Here is a 17,089-nt window from a genome sequence, read left to right as displayed (position 1 = left end):
TGGCTGTAGTCTTTAATGCATGTGGGACCTAACATAATTCTCTTCAGTTATGGGGAAGTCTTACAGCAGTGAGTAGCAGCATCGAATGAATGAGGACTACAGGAGTACAGTGTTTGCCCTGCCTAGTGTTTCCCAAGCTTCAAGGCACAAAACAAACCCCAAAACCCAAGAAAATCCAAACCCAAACCCGAAATGAAGAAACAACCCCCCCCAGCACCCAACCTAAACACCTCTCTCTTTCTGTAAAGCACAGAGAGTTTAAAAAAGCCTTAGAGACACAATTTATCATAATTCATACAGGTGTGGAGTACTACTGATTTCCCAAGAGTTTTCTTGGCTCTGTAGCCTAGTCGCTATAAATCAGAGGGGTACTACTTGTTAGCAGTGGTCATGGGTTTTCACTATATTTTGCTCTCAGAAAGGGCCTTCTTTAAGTGCCTGCAGCACTTCAACTGTAGCACAATCATTGAATACATTGGAAAAAGATCAAAAACTAAAGAAAAAAAGGTTATCGTAAAAATCATTACTACTGTTTACTTCATATAAGGCAGAGACTACATTAGCTAGGTTGTGACTAAAACAACCAAAATGAAAATGACTGCAATTGCAGACTGATTAGTTCATATTCATTTCAAATTCATATTGAAATATCCTGTCAGCCTTCCAGAAGAAATGCTGTCTTGTTATCAGAGCTAACAAGGTAAGAAGCATCACTGCGCAGGGAAGAAGATGCAAACATGCCTTTTCCTGACATTTTCTGAAGAGTGACACATTTTACAACATTAGATTCCCAGCCTAAGCCTGTGAACATTAAGCAATTTCAGGTGTTACAGTACACTTAGTGGACATTAGAGTAAATGAACACTCTTACTCAAGTATGATCACCAAGAAAGACCAGAAAAAATGCTGGATTAATTTCCTGGTCTAAGTAGAGGTAAAACTGCAGCCTTTACGTCTGTCAAATGGCCAGCTTTGAGAAAGCACCAAAAAACTTGGTGGATACTTTGGCAACTTTCCACATGTTACAGATCTTCAAACGTGACACCAAATTCAAACATACTGACCAAAGCCAAGTTCTTGCCCACCTCTGACCTGAATAGGGCTCACAGTCTTGCTCACATAACTTTATGTATGTTAAAAGATGAAAACACATCCTCTTAATCATACCATCTTATTTTAAAATAGCTTTTGATGGTATTGTTTTAATAAAGGTAGTTGTGATGATTACATAGTGAGTACAGGAAAAGCCTGTCTTTAAATGACTGCAGCCAATGTCATTTACCAGAAATGAGTTTGGCCCTGAATGAGTTATAAAGGCCACTTTAAATTATAATAAGGTGTTTATTGCCAGGAAAGCTCCCGTCTTTAATACAAATTCCCACTTTTCTCTCCCCCAAACAATTGAAAAATGTGATTGGTCCAAAGGTTATAGTCTGCAACCGCTAATAGTTCATTAAAGTGCTAATTAGATATTACCTGACTCAACAGTACAAAATATGTAGATGACAGAGTAGTCAATCTAGCTGTATAAACACATAGTCGTCAGAATACTCTGATCGTACTATGGTCATGAGACACAGGTAGTAGTGTAAAACCTTTGGAATATTTTCTGATATTCTAATATTTTCTAATCTGAGAAACTAAAGGAAATACATATAGCATGACTGTAATGATTTAAAAAATGCAGCCCTGGAGATATGCTATTGTGTAGCACCGTATGCAGGCTTAATGCGTAGCAAAGCAACAAATCGCGATACATAACAGAATATTGGTAACCAGAGGCACGTTCTCCACATGCTGCAGCACAGAAGGGGGGGTCTTTCAGACTCTGCTTTCCTTGTCTCTGGTCCCATTAGCATTCTGCCAGCTCATTCCTGAACAGTCTACAGTAAACATGTGCTGCAGAAAAGAAAGCAGGAAAGCACAGCAGAGAGTGACTTATGGAAAACAATTAGGTGTCCTTCAGTTTTTGTGCCTCTAAGTGAGAAGTGTATTATTTTTACTCCATTAAAATGCTACAGTTATACTGTAGGCTGGAAGGCAGATATTAGTTTTATTTTTTCACAGACGGTTCAGATGTATATGGTTACTGTCCTAAAGCAATCAAGCAAACCAGTAAGTGTCTCTGTTTTTTGCCTCTGGTCTCATTTTCTCAGGATGAAGTGGAATACTAATGCTGCTGCAGTTACCTCTGTGTTCTCTCCTATCTATGCTGGGTAGAGGCTCAAATTTTTTTTAGCATGCTGAACTTGTCTATTTCATCCTTATTTTGAACATATATGAAAGCAGCCCTGCTGTCATTGGAAAGAGCCTCTGAAACACAATTTATTCCCTACTAGAGTTTAAAATAAAAAAGAAAGAAAAAAAAAAGGAAATCAAGGGCTTAGCATCTTAGATGTCGGTCTGGTTGAAGATCTGGTCTGATCATACAGACTGGTACTAGAGGAATCTTCCTGGTCCTCAGTATTTATCCTGACCATGACCACAAGAATGTTTTTTTCCTGGCTGCTCCTCACAAGACACTAAGTGCTGGATCTGGGAAGCACTTATGCCTGAAGCTGTTCACTTAGCTGCATTGAGGCTGGCACTGTACCTTTCTGACTTTGTATCAGTGGCTTCATTTTGGTAACAGCACAGTGAAAAAAGGTAAAAAAAAAAGGCTAATAATTCTTCCAGAATTATGTTCTGAAAAACAGATGAACTTGTCCCTTAAAAAGTGTTTAAATATCATAAAATAATGTCACCTATTGTGACTTGGTTTGCATGACTATAGATCCCAATGATTTCAGCCATTCTTTTATTTCTCCACAGTCAGTAATTGCCCAGGCAATGTCCTTGAAAGGTATTTTTCTGGCACGAAAATCACAGTTTCAGTGCTTCTTCCTCCTCGGGTTGTGATTTTCTGGCAACAGTTGGGAGAAACTGGCAGAAGTAAGACCAAGTTAAGTGCTACTGTGGCTGCATTCTGGGAAGCACGATTGCTCTACCTGACCTTGGATGGTGTAACTAAGTAAGCCCTGAGCACCTAGGTGGTGGAAAGGCTGCTGACAATGGGAGCTGACGTAGGATCAGAAAAGATCTTACATCTACTGCTGTCCTTGCTGAAGTAAGGGGCTCTCACAGCCTCCAGTCAGAACAGCAAAGTCTTATAACCTGCTGAAGGTGCCACATGGATGTTTGTGGCCAGCTTCTTAGCTTTGCAATCCTCAAGAAAGTGAAACCTGCTATTTGAAGAAGTACAGGACATCTTTGACAATTAAGTCTTTCATAGAGGACTACACAGACTATCACGTACCCTCAGCGATTTATATAAGAAAGATCCGAACTTGAACAGTATAGGTTTTCAACTAAACTTCTGCAATGTGTTCCCAATGGAGAGAAACAAAATGATATGTAATCACACTCTTCAGGGTCTCATTAAATCAGCACGCCTAGCAAATAAATAAAGGAAACAAACTTAAAAAACCCTGGGAGCTGCTATCATCTTTAAGACCTCAAAAAATAATTTCAAAACAAAATCAATCTTTTTGAGCTGTTAGACTGACCCCATAGGACAGTACATTAATTTGGTGTCTTCCCATGCTTCTTTACTTTCCCTGTGCTTGGTATGCACTAGAGATCTGTTTGATTAGGGTCTCCTTTTCCAAGGGAGTATCAAGGACTTTGTTTGCAGTATATACTCTAAGTGCATTACATTCTTTTTCTTTTAAAATTCACCCTCCTGTTAAATTTTTGCTCATTTCAGGAAACACTGGTGGTGATGTAAGGCCAGAGATCACTCGTGGCACCTGCATTGCTCTGTCAGCTGCTGATGTCCATTATCAAAGCTTTCAGTTTCTGAATATTAAAATAAAAGCCTTTCCAGCCAAATCATTGCTAGACATCTTCTGGAAATAGCACCAGGAACTGCATGAAGGAATACAGGTGCCAAAGAGCTACTTCCTTTTGTGGTTTGCAGCTTATCAATTCTCATTATTGTACAATAAAAGAAAAAATAATCTTTATAGATTAGAGTACCAACTTGTCCTCCCATTAACATGCTGATTTACCGCAGCAACTCAATTTATTTCAGCAGCATTTATCTAGCTATTGCTCCCAGAGCAAAGCCTGGATGCACAGTTTATAGGAGAGGGACTTTTGAAATGCCTTTTCTTTTATAACTGTCACAGAACTCAACCCTAGATTGCTCGTTGATGAGCAGCCCCATTTTCTGTACCAAATTATAAGGGTAACTGAAAACATAGCTCTCGTGACGGTGTGAGAGCATTCACTGGCAAAAATATTAGAATGAAAGAAAAAAAGTTGGAAAAGAAAAAGGGAGCATCTAATCCCTGTAAGTGGACTTCAGATGATAGATAGTTAGGGCAAAACATATAAGCAAGCAAAACCATGGTGGAGCACAATGGACTAAACTTATCCCAAGTATAACTCCAGCCAGCTGGCCAGTATCTGGTTGTCAAAATATGTTTAATGGTGATAGAAAGAAACTGAATAAAATATAAATTCTGTCCTGGAACAGAGCACATTGTTTTTGTTTGGATAAATCATGATGCCTTCTATAACAAGATTCTTTGAGATAAATTACTTGTTACTCAAATATCAAGCTATGTTTCTTACCATTTTTGTGACCCTTTTTATTTCACAGCATTCCATAAATATCAAATGTGCCGTTTGCTTGTGATCAGAGTAAAGAGGGGTTTTAGGAATTTTTGTACCTATATCACCATGGAAACAAGACACATGTATACATCTATGATCGTTCTTTCTCTAGAGTAAAAGCCTGCATTATCTGTGCAAGCTTATGGCTAATTGCTTTGCATAAGATATGGGTGTCTTATTCCTATTTACTACTTTGGAAATTCATTTGTTTTAATGTAGTTGCACATAGCAAGCTATAAAGTAGTTTTTATGAAGCTAATAATGCAGATATAATACTTGAGGAATTCCTTCTGGTTTGGATGTATTTATTTTTCCAAACATTTTGTTTGAGAGAAAATGAGATTGCTATCTGCTGTTTCCTTATTTTTTTGCAGGAAAGCAAAGGGTTGTTGACTTCCTCTCCCCTCCCTTCCTTCCTTCTTTCTGAAGGTACTGTACTCATCTGAAAAAAAGAGAACGAAATGATTGTTCCTGTTCTCTTTCTTAAGTCATTTGAAACACTGTCCCTGCTAGTTTTCTAAGTTTACTGCAATCTCTGCACGGGGGGAGGGAGAGAGGGAGAGAGAGACAGAGATTACCAACATGAGAGCAGGTAGAGAGTTTAGGGCAAGACTCCTTCCAGCTTCAACAACTGGTAAGTTAAGTAAAAACGCTTTTATAGTTAACTATTTAGAAGTGCAATATATATGCTTTTGTATTGCGAAAAGGAGTTAATCAGATACACACTTAACTGATAAAAAGATAATAACCATATGCATTGAGAAGCAGTATATTTACGCTATAGATGGCTATAGTCTGGTTTTTAGATACTGGTGGTGATAGCATACGGTTTAACCAACGCAGACAAGAAAGTGTTTTCCAGTGAGGCTGATAATATTCATAACATAAACTGTGGTGAATTTTGCATATAATGCTTCTGCTACCAGAATCTTGTTACAGGCTTCACTAACTTTATCCTGAATATTTTAGCAAGATTCATTGGGCCATTGCTGAAATAAAGAGAGAAGCTGTGTCATATGCAAATTATGTATTTCATATATCATCTTTCACTACTTAAGTCTGCTCCAACCCACCAACCTGTGCTATAGTGGGAGAAGAATTACTAGTTTTTTTCCCCCTTCAAACCGTATTGTGTTTATGATTACACATGTTTATCTCTACTCATCTGTGTATATGATCAGTCTAGGAGCAGTGACATTTAAGGCATGGTAAGATAGTCCCAGGTTCTCACTTGGGAAAAAAAAAAAAAGAAAAAGTTCCTGTTGTGTAGTATGTAACAACACCGAGGACGATCACCAGCATCAGTAATAGGATGTACTCAAATGTTTATTTGTTGTATGCATTGTTTGTAGATACCAATAATATTTTTCATGTTGGGCATAAATGTATCAGTAGTGGTGTGTAAAATGAGCGATTGAATGCGAGAGTATGTTTCAAATATTGGAAGAGAAAAATCCTCCCCCTGAAGTTTTTATAAAAGCAGAATGCAGAGGTGGAGGGAAGAATTAGGACAGGTGTTCATTTCTCTGCAGAAGGAGAGCTTGGTCATCTTCTGATCCAGTATTTCTCCAAGCCGTAGCTCTCTGAAGTGCAGGGTCCTCTGCGGGATGCCCGGAGCCCGGTCAGAGCAGCTCCAAATGGCGGGCAGGCATTGCGGGGGGCCAGCAGGCAGCTCGAGCTGCCCTGCTCCTGCTCCCACTCCTGCTCCTAGTCCCACTCCCACTGCCGCTCCTGCTCCCACCGGGGCACCTGGGCTGTGCTCCCGCCCCCGGACAGACCTCTGCTCCCACCACCCCTCCCTCAGCCAACTAGTGGAAAGGATTTTCTTCCCCCTCTATCTGCTGTCTCTCTGCAAGTTATTCCATAGGAAGGAGTGATGTACCCCAAATTCAGCCTGATTTCTCGGTAAGTCGTAGATTCCCTTCGCCTTATGAGCAGCAGATGGGTTCTGCCAAAGGAGGTGGAAATAACTTGTTTCTTGAACTCTGTAGCTTAATGTTGTAGCTCAGTCTAGTTTGGTACCAATCATTAGGTTTATTTGGTTATACTTAACCCACAAAGAATCCTCTGCTAATAGCAAGTAAATGACAGATGTTGCCATGAAAACGACTTGCCACATCTTTCGCTCGGGATACCTGGGTTTATGTTTTACATGAGTAAATACTGATTCAAATTAAAGAGATGATTTTGACAGCTATTTTGACAGGTACATGTCAAACATCCGGAAAACCACTTTTTACTTCAAGTGAGAAGTAGGGGAGTCTCCTAAACATTAACAAAATACATAAACTCTGTATTCATAGTGGCATTTTGTTCAAATTGCAGAGTGTTAGTCTGGACTGCAATCACCTGTAGGTTTTGATCGGGTTAGTTCAGAAGTTCAGTTTACCATGTAGGTAAGAGCCAGTTGCAGCCTTTAGGTGCAGATTTTGATTCTGAAGACACTAAACATTAGTATAGTATTGATTTCGACCATTTATACAATAATTTTTTTTCTCTGAGAGATTGTCTGAAACTCATAAATAATATGTGTGTTTATATTCATAGTAGGGAGCCAAAAGCAGTACATGTTATTTTTAAAACTATTCCCCAATAATGATTATACAGAAAGAGAATTTTTAAAGGAATGCTTAATAATTTGACAGTTAAAAATAAACTTTGAGGTTTGAACTTCATTCTTAGATTTCAGCTATCGGGTTAAATTTTCCTTCAAATAATACATCTTTGCAATCATTTGGAGTTTGTTTTCACATTGTGTAATTTATTGTTGGGATAAGTGTAACATGATTTAGTATAGTGGTAATTTGTAACACAACTAATATCTTTCTTGAGGTGTCAGGAAGAGGAGATTTTCGGCTGACGTGTTATCCTTATCCCAATTGGTGAGATATTTACAAGCAGAAAAGGGTATAGTCTGAGGCTGGATTGAGTACAGATCTACTACCATCTTATGTCACAAATTAAATATTTGTGAAATGACTTTTCAGTTATTCACCTCAACATTGTAAAAAAAAAAAAAAAAGAAAATATTGAAGCAATAAGCCAAGAACAAAAAGAGAGAGGCTCTGTTTATTTTGCTTAAAGTCTTATTGCTCCTATTGCTAAGAGCTGCATTTATGCATATAGCATACATAAGTAAAAGGTCAGTCAGTGTATGTATTTTCCCAGAGGGTTATGTAAAGCTATTATTTCCATTTGATTTGTTCTCAATTGTAATGAAACAAAATATAGACAGATTTTGCTTTTATTCTGAAAAATACAAGCAAAACTACACCAATGGTGGCAAAGATGTTACAGAAACATTTTTGTTGTAGCCAACGGAAATTCCAAGTTAACAGGTCTAATTCAAAAAGCATGGAAACTGATAGGAAACTTTCTGCAAATGTCAATTGTCTTTTTATATTTAGGACCAGCTTCTTTAATAGTGAAAACTGTTGAGAATGTGAGTTTTGGATGCAGAACAGTAGCACGGAGTTATATTCCTAGTATCTCTAATATAGATTTTTTGACCAGCAGATAATTTGACTCTTTGAATTTTAAGGATTTTTTAATTGTTTTTGCATTCTTTCAAACAAGGACATCAATAAGAGCCTTCCCTTAGGACTGTCTGGATGTCGAGCAAATACCGGTGGACTGAGAGGCACGATGTGCATCTCACAGATGAACATATTGGCATGTCTTTTAGGGGCTGTTGCTGGTAGCACCGCATAGATACGCAGGATTTAGAATGGGAGAAGCACAGGGGAGATGAATCATGGCAGCAACCCAAGATCAGCCTCGTATACAGTGACAGAAGAGTATGGATTACCCCAGATAGCACTTACATTGTTTCCATTCTTTGATATGGCAAAGCCTCAATGATGTCGAAAGACATCTATCTGAATGGACCACTCCACTTAGCCAGACGTGTCAGCAGAAAACACCCTGAGAAGCAAAATCAGTAAAGGCTGCATAAGGTAATATGGTTTTTCTGGGGCCATGGTTCAAGGACACAAGTCAGGCAAAGGTGTGTAAGAAAAAGTAGTTTCTTATTCATTGATGAGAAATGATCTATAGCTTCTGAGCACTTCCCCAGGAACAGCTGAAACAGCTGAAACAAACTGCTTCTTCAAACAGACCTTACAAGTTCTTTGTAGACTGCTACAGATAGTTGTAACATTAATTTGTTTGAGGGACTAATTTTATACGCCAACCAATCTTTTAAAATAGACCACTTTTTAAAACCAAATGAGCGTTTTCTTCTTAAATGCAGTAGTTTTCCCCATTCTACCATCCCTAGTTTACCATCCCAGAAGACCACTGAAAAGGAAGGAATGTCATCTTGGAGAAGAAAGAATTATATGAGACAAATAATGTGAAGCTTTTAAAGAGAAAGAAAAAAATCTGGAAAAAAAAGATGACCTGGGGTTATCCTCTTTCTGCTGAAAGGCTGATATTCTGAAACTGAGGCCACAACTCTCCATTGCTATTAAAATGCAGTGGAATTTTATGGATGATATTCACATTTTCATCCAATGAAGAGGCCTAAATTAATACTTATTGGTTATGTAAAACACCTTTTGAGCTGCTTGCTGGATGTGTGATTTTTCTTTATGCTTGTCTGGCAGGGACTAGTCCTTCTCACCTGGCTTCTAAAATACTAATGATCAAATGAAAAACTATTTAATCTTTGTTTTAGTTCCTTCCAAACTTAATTGCTTTTGTAAAATGAATGGGTTTATACTAGTGTTACCCTGATCTTGATAAGCAAAACACAGCATTTTCCTTCTAAACCAACAATGTTTAATGTATTGTAAAGACTTCTAATGTCACTGGAAGCAATTAAGCTAAGTAATCATATATTAAAAGAAAATGTTTTTGTGCTCTGAAGGTTACGGGAAGAAATTATATGACTATTTGCTTTTTTTTTTTTACCTTCACTCCTTATTTCCTGCTTTGTATGTTGGAAAGATACATTACTAATTATTTGAATGAAGGATGAAAAAAAATATTATTCTAACTTTATCTTCTCTCCCTCTTCTGCTGTGAAAGCTAAAACACTGACACATTTTCCTTCTACTTTGTGGGTGTGCATGAATTAGTGTGATTTAAAAGAAAAGCCTTTGGACAAAAAGTGCGTTTCCTGAAAACCTATTTTTCCCTTGCCAATATTCATAAAAACTAAACCTGGAAACATCCAACTTTCCAGCTGCTTATGCTCATTAGCAGCGCTAGAATTCAGAGAACACTGAAAAATACAAATGTTCATTGAATCCGAAGTTCCATTTAATTACGAAAAGCTACCAGGTAAACAGAGTCTCATACATTGATAACATCACTTTTCACTAAATAATTAGAGAAAAGTGCAATTGATTTGAAATTGAAAGCAAGGCTATGAGAAGGGGCATACATTTTTGGTTGTTATTCTCAGACTGTGCTGTACTACAAGGAATACTAATGCACAGCAAGCAGTCATTACCCACGCGGTCCTCTGTCTGGAGGCCTGATGAAGAATAGAAACCACCTGATTTCTCCAAGTGGAAAGAATTTTGCAAGGTGGTGTTCCCAGGGTGGAGGAGCAGGTGTGGTGGCTCTGGGATGGGAGCATGTGGCTTTCCCATTCTCAGGGAGCTGCTTATTCTGACACCAGGCCCTCTGATAAGACAGAAGTGTGTTGGCTGGGAGGTACAAGGTGACTTCCAGCCTTCCTCTTCACTGCTTTGTTGCTATTCCTGACTGTACAAAAGCCACGTATACTTTCATCTTCTCTGGTTAGGGTTGCAGTGTAACTGCTAGACTCTTTGCAGTGATGAAAGACCTTCTGTTTTGTGGAGGGCCCTATGCTGGATCTGCTACTAAAGACACCGTAAATCAGAAAGAGTATGTGCTCTTACCAACACCCAACGCACTAGATTTAAACCAAACTTAAATATACCTGCTCTAAAGATATCCAGGAAGAACATGTTGGAATATAGTTACTAATTCATGTTTAGTCATCTCTCTGAGGTGCTTCCTAAAGCAGTGTTTCAGCTTGAGGGTTCAGCTCCGGGTAAAAGTAATTTGAAAGCATTATTTGTAAAGGGGATGTCTTTCATACAGTACTTCCAGGTAGCACAATATTTGTCTACCTGTCTACTTTTCCTTAAAAGTATTTAGAATACATGTGTAATGAAAACCATATCAGTAGGTGAAAAGGAAAGGTTTTTAGAGCATCTGTCAGCTTCTAAGGAATAGAAAAATTTGTTTGAACAATCTGGTAGGCACCAGCCCACACTAGGTTGCTTCCCTACTGCAGGTTTATGAAGGTATGAAGTGTGTCCTGTATTTGTCCAAAAACTATTGTCCTGTGATAGGAACTCCAGAAAACTGTAGAGGAAGAGCAAGTTGACAATAATGTGCTTGAAGGTTTATCAGAAACTAAACCTATCCATTCATAAAGGTGCAGGAAAATATTTTTTCTGCAGCACCACAACAAGGAATCATGGTGTTATATAACAAATGTTATATCAAACAGTTTTTCTGCACAATGCTGCACTCACTATACGAAGTTATCAAGGTTTCCAGTATAATTTTATATGTCTATAGATAGCATTTTATCAGGGTGCTATGGAAATAGTCACATACATCAGAGAAATGATGCTGACTGACTCCTCTTCTGTATCTCCTCTTCCATCTGCCAGAAAAATCAAAATATTAATTAAAGCCTTATGATCCCAAATGCATTAGTTTCTCTTTTCATGTCCCACAAAAACGGACGCCTCCCTAAGCTTAAGCCACAGGTAAAGAAATGAACAGATGTCACTGGGGGGGGGGTTGGACTAGATGATCTCCAGAGGTCCCTTCCAACCCTATGATTCTATGATTCTATGAATTTTTTGGAACACTGGATACTGTAGCCAAATGATCAGGACTTGGGATTCCCTCTAATGACTGTAGTGAGGGTTTTCACTAGCTCATTCATTACTAGACACAGAAAAAATGCATAAACATGGCACTCAGTGGAAGGCATTGAAAGTGGTTAGGACAGTAAGTCAGAACAGAATTCACACAACTATTCACACAACTATTTATTCTCTGGGTAATGTCCCCCTGCCCATACCACAGCCTTACCTGCTAATGCCCCCAAACCAAACCCCCAACGCAATAATTTCTATAAAATCTTCCAGGCTTTCGGCGTTTTTACGGGGAAAAAGCCCTGAATAGAATGTTGGGGGAGGTGGGGGGAGACTGGGACTGGGACGGATGGGGATATTGAGAGAAAGAGTTATTTTAATATATACGGTGTTTTTTTACAAAACTTCTTTTTATGTTGACAGTTGGCTACTCTTAGTCATCGAGTCACAGCGGTTTGATGATTTTGTTAGTCTTCTTTTTCTTGTGGTGAAAACCTGAACCGATTACTACCCAGAACAAGACTTTGGCATCAATAATGGAAGGAGCAGTACTAGAGTGGCTTGGGAAATGTTCAGAATTTCAGATTTAAAATTATTTTGAGTTTCTTCTCACTCTCATTTTTTTTTCTTTTTATTGGCAAAACGTAATTTCTTATTTGTTTGTAGCTCTAGTCTCTGTTCCAGTTTCTGCTGCTGACATTTGGCTAAGTCTGAGCTGCCATTCCCACTCCGTATGCTAGTTTGATGAATTCAGTAAAACTGGCATTTTAAATCTGTTTAAGTTTAAAATAATTAACCTCAAGAATTTATCCCTGTTAGTTGATTTACACAGAGATTTGTTTCCCAATTGATCAAAATCACAGAAGCAACATAAAATTTATTTTAAATTTCAGATGTTCTTTAGTTATGGCAACAAACTAATGTTTATTTTTAAAACTTTCTAGAAGTTAACAAAATAATTAAAAGCAATAGGCAGGATGCATTTTGGGGATCAGAGAAGGAAACTATTTGCTTTTTGCTCTTCAGTCAAGGAGAAGATTCAAATTTGGCATCACAGGTGAAGGGCAAAGTCAGAGAGGAAGTTATCTTAAATTACTTCCTTGCAGGCACTTCATATGAACAGTCAAAAATACCATTTTATGCTGGAACTGAAGAAGTAAGCAAATTTATCTTCAAACAAAAATAAACTGATTTTAAAAAATGAACCCTCATTTAAATGTAATTGCGAGATGTATGTGAAGGTGATATACATTTTCAGAACAATAAATATATATTCAGCATGGTTTCAATGCTTTAACACAGATATTATGCTCTGGCAGTCTGGAAAGCAGAGCTCCTTAATCACAGTGCAAATGTATCAAAAGTAGTTTCCTTCAATGCCCCAGCAATTTGTCTTAAGAGCCGTTTTTAACTCTGTCTCATTGTTCATCATTCTTAGTTTTTTTTTTTTTCTATTTGAGTACCAACAGAATAAACACAGTGGTGTCCTAGGAATGGCACTGACATCTCCAATTCCTTTGCTGTGTTTCGTATTAAACTTTGGTTCAGAGGGAAATGTCTCAGTCATTACTTAGCCAGCTTAATCACAAGTGAGTAATAGGGGTTAATAGGGATTAATCAGTCTTTTCAGCTAAGCAACTTTTCCAGCAAGAAGCCTACTCAAATTTCAGCTGAAATCAAATTTATTAATCTTTCCTAAATGATTAGGAAAACATTATCTGGTAATTACTTTTAATGAACTGGACACCAAGAGAAGTGTTCAGTAGCAGATACATTTTTCCTAATTCCGTCAGTTACTGGATGAAATCTTCTTTCGGTTCCTGTAGGATATAGCATGTCTTACTGGAACACACGATACCTACCACTTTAGCAACCTTCAGTTTCACTATGAGTTTTGAATTGTGTGAAACAAAGAATTGAATACAAAATAAATAGAAAAAACAATGGTCCTGCTGAAGACTAATAATACTCCCCCATTTTTAAGTAAAACTATATTTTTGTTAAAAAAATAATCTGTTTTGGAGTCTTTATATGAAAACTCTCCCATACAATAATCTTCTCCCTCCGCCCTTCTCCAAGCGTATGTGCACATTTTACGTGGTACTTTCTTATTTGAGATACCTGTTGCTTTACACATGCAATGCCTAGAAAGTGCAATTAACTGCTGATGGTGTAGGAAGGTGCTAGTGGGCTGGCTTGAAGAACCAAGGCTGATGGTGGCCCTTATCTACCCTTTAAGATAACAAAGAGGTGGCAGGCGATCAGACCATCTCTCTGGTCTCCATAGAGGTGATAACGACACTGGGGTTACAGTAGGAAGGAAAGCTCAATCTATTTCCTTTTTAAAGGTCATGAATGCCAGTGAAAGGTTTACTTTCAAAACAACAGCCCAAGGAAGACAGCATAAGAGTTATGGAAGGGCATACTTTTTTGATCATTCTAATTTTGGGTGTTCTGCATAGCTTTATTATTTGTGTTAAAATAATACTACCGTACAGCTCAAAAATACTCTGTCTCCACTTCACTCTATAGTTTTTAATGATTGTGCTTTGTAGATGGAAAGATTATGTCTAAAGTGTTCTTTCAAGGACTCCACACTCTATTAAATGTTAGTATTTTGCTACCATGTCTTTCCTCCTATTTGTATTATTTATTTGTTCTTCTGTTCACCCTGTCTCTTATAGTATCTGTTTGGTGAGTAAAAGAAATCCTAAAACTGCATTAGTGTAATTTGATAATTTTCCAGAGGAAAAACTATTTAATACATAGGATTCCTATGGTGCCAAAAATGTACTATTTTAATTTGCAGGGGCAGATAGGGAAGTAGACAGGAAACAAGGATGGAGTGATAGGACTTCTATAAACAGAGATTAAAATGACTCCACATACTTTATAAAGGCAGGGGCAGATCCATGGTTCCAGCATTTGACATGAAAGCTCCTTATCCACTTAAGAAAAGGAAGAAATTTTTCTTATTGGCATCACCTCATAACAGCCAAATCCCAAATCTTGTTCTCAGCTACACCACAGATTTTCCGTACTCATTTCAGTACAATATGGATGATGCCAGGGACAGTTACTTAGGATGAATTACTGCCATTGTTTCATTGAGCAATTAACTGAACTGGCCAATCTGTCGTTAATTATTATAACTAGTGAGGGCAGGATGAAATGGCACTTCCACCCAGTCTGCTGGCACCAGTTAAACTTTGCACATTTGAAGTTCTGTTACTGTAAGTTCTCCCCATGTCACCATCATAACCAATCTGGTCTTGTCGGCCCTGAGCTCTGGGCAGGGTCTGGAAATTTGGTATACCTGTGCCCAAATGCTCTTGAGGACCCAGTCCTATAAGAATATTTACATGAAGCTGAATATGAAGCTGAATATACACCAACAACATCAGATTCAGTGCAAAATGTAACAGCGCCTTGGTGGGAGACTGATTCATTTCCCTCTCCCCCCCCACCCCCGAGGAATTTGGACCCACATCTCTAGCCTCTTAAGGGAGTGCCCTAACTAGAGATTGTGAGGGCAATCCTGCTCTCCTTTGGCTGGAGCTGGGCCATTTAGAAGACAAAAATGCAAGTGCCAAGGGGCAGGGAGCAGAGATAAGTCAGACAGGATAGTCAGGGTCCTGTAGGATCCATCCCCTGTAGAGATAGGTCTGGGCTCCCCTCCAGGTATTGCTTCTCCAGGTTTGTTGAAAGTTAAAGGCACTTCACCCTCCTGAGTGATTGCATTTATGGCTTGGCTGTGGTGTCAGGCTCCTCTCAGTTCATTCTGCCTCGTAATCCCTTCTCTGCAGTGCCAAAGCTCCAGAAGAAGGGACTGAGGGTCCAGTATGGGTGAGCACAATTTGTTAAGGTACATCCTCGGCCTAAACTGAAACCTGTGCTCATTTCCCGGACAACAGCTCTCAGCACTCAGCCTTCCGTTTTTGTTTTCTTTTCAAAACAATCAAAACTAGTCTGGGATACCTAAGCCAATTTCTTCTTGACAGGACAGGAGCGCCTTCAAAAGCAGCTGAGTGCCACACGCTCGTTAGCCTACTTGAGGCAATAGTTCACCTCCACTTATCCCCCAAACTTCTGTTCAGAATATGAATGTATTTGGCTTTCCTGTCTTGGTAAAAAAAAACAAAAAAAAAACAAAAAAGAAAAATAAGGAGGCACTGTACATTTAAAAAGCCCTAACCAATAAAGACTATGCAATTAAAGGGCTATTAGCAAAAAGTTATCTGGCTTTACAGTGGCAAAATAATGCTTTCTAAAGATGGAAGAAATTGAAGATGGACAGGGTCAGCTCTTCAGGGATTTGGTGGGGAGATGGAAAGTGGGGCATGAATGAAATAACCTACGGTACACATGAGTTTCAGGGGACTTTCAGGAGAAGAAATGGATGTGTTTCAGGGAGAGGTAGATTGAGAAGAGCGTAGATGGGCATCTCTCCTCCTGCACAGTGCAGGTCTCACTGCCCTGGCTCCTGTCTAAATCTCTGGAGGTACAAGACCCTCCATCAAAGCACTCAGAGATATCTCACTTCCCCAGGACACGCTACCTGTCTCCACATGTCCCTCAGCCCACAAGAAACAGTTGTCTTTGGATTTTCATATTAAATAACTTATCCACATCCATCATTCATGCAATAAGAAAAAAATCAGCAAGCAGCATCTTTGGATCAGGAAATCTCTGAGCCACAGACAGCTGGAGGCCTGAAGGCCATGTTGGAAAGTTGTCATGATACTCTTTCCTGTTTCTTATGTTCTTCACAAGACCAGTATCTTGGTGTTGTGGTTTAGTCTTATCACTCTGAGAAAGTGAACATTGTCTGCACAATATGCTGTTAATTTCAGTAGTTAGAAAAGGCCTAGCTAAGAAGCGAAGTTACTGAACAAAATTGGTTCTGTTTTACCTCAAATCAGGACACTTGGGTTAACTACATTACAAGCCTGAGCTGAAACAGCTGTTTTTCCACCATCCTGTGCCCCACCAGCAGCTCTGTTTCAGGCTGTACTTAGCATGTTTCTGTGGAGGGAAAGAGAAAGGCAAGAGGCTGGGCCAGAGCCCACCCTGCTGTGGGCACAGATGGGGCAGGGCTGTGCTGTGGACCCAGAGGCAGAGAACTTCCAGCCAATGGCTGTTCCCTCTCCCCTTCCTCCCCACTCCAAAATAGCCTTGAATTCCCTGTTGGTACCATAGGATCAGGCAGGTGGAGATGCTTGGCTGAGGACATATAATCTTTTCCTCCTTAAACACTTTTAGACCAGATAATTTGCTCTGCCTTGCAGGCTCCCACCATGTGTAGTTGTGGTCTGGGGGAACTTTGTGTAAACAGATAACACTTCAGAGCCTGTGGACTTAATATCCACTTCGTTGTCCAGGTTATTGTTGCTGACCATTTTAGCAGATAGAACAGAGAAGCAGAGAGGGAGTGAACCACAGATGGAACAGAGAAGTGAAGAGGGAAGGAAACATAAGAGAAGAACTAAGAAAACTCACAAAGAGGAAGAAAAGAGAAAAAAAAAGGAGAAAGGAGGATAAGAAAAAGAGAAATAAAA

The 17,089-nt window shown here is 38.9% G+C and overlaps 1 protein-coding gene across 2 annotated transcripts in view; it reads left to right on the top strand.

Moving 5' to 3' along the window:
* Positions 1-5,213: 5,213 nt before the first annotated feature.
* Positions 5,214-17,089, top strand: part of ZNF366 (zinc finger protein 366) — a gene marked incomplete at its 5' end in the record, with an annotated part of 32,087 nt that continues 20,211 nt past the window's right edge. Inside the window, one exon of one of the 2 annotated variants that reach the window (XM_082497834.1) lies at positions 5,214-5,293. Coding sequence is in view for 1 of the 2 variants with exons in the window: in XM_082497833.1 (XP_082353959.1) it covers positions 5,242-5,293 (52 nt within the window). The remainder of the gene's footprint in view (positions 5,294-17,089) is intronic. The other variant, XM_082497833.1, reaches the window with a different exon arrangement.

Source organism: Vanellus vanellus (assembly GCF_965231255.1).
Source record: "Vanellus vanellus genome assembly, chromosome: Z".
NCBI lineage: Eukaryota > Metazoa > Chordata > Aves > Charadriiformes > Charadriidae > Vanellus > Vanellus vanellus.
The sequence above is the reverse complement of the archived record's forward strand: the minus strand, read 5'-3'. Positions and strand labels throughout refer to the sequence as shown.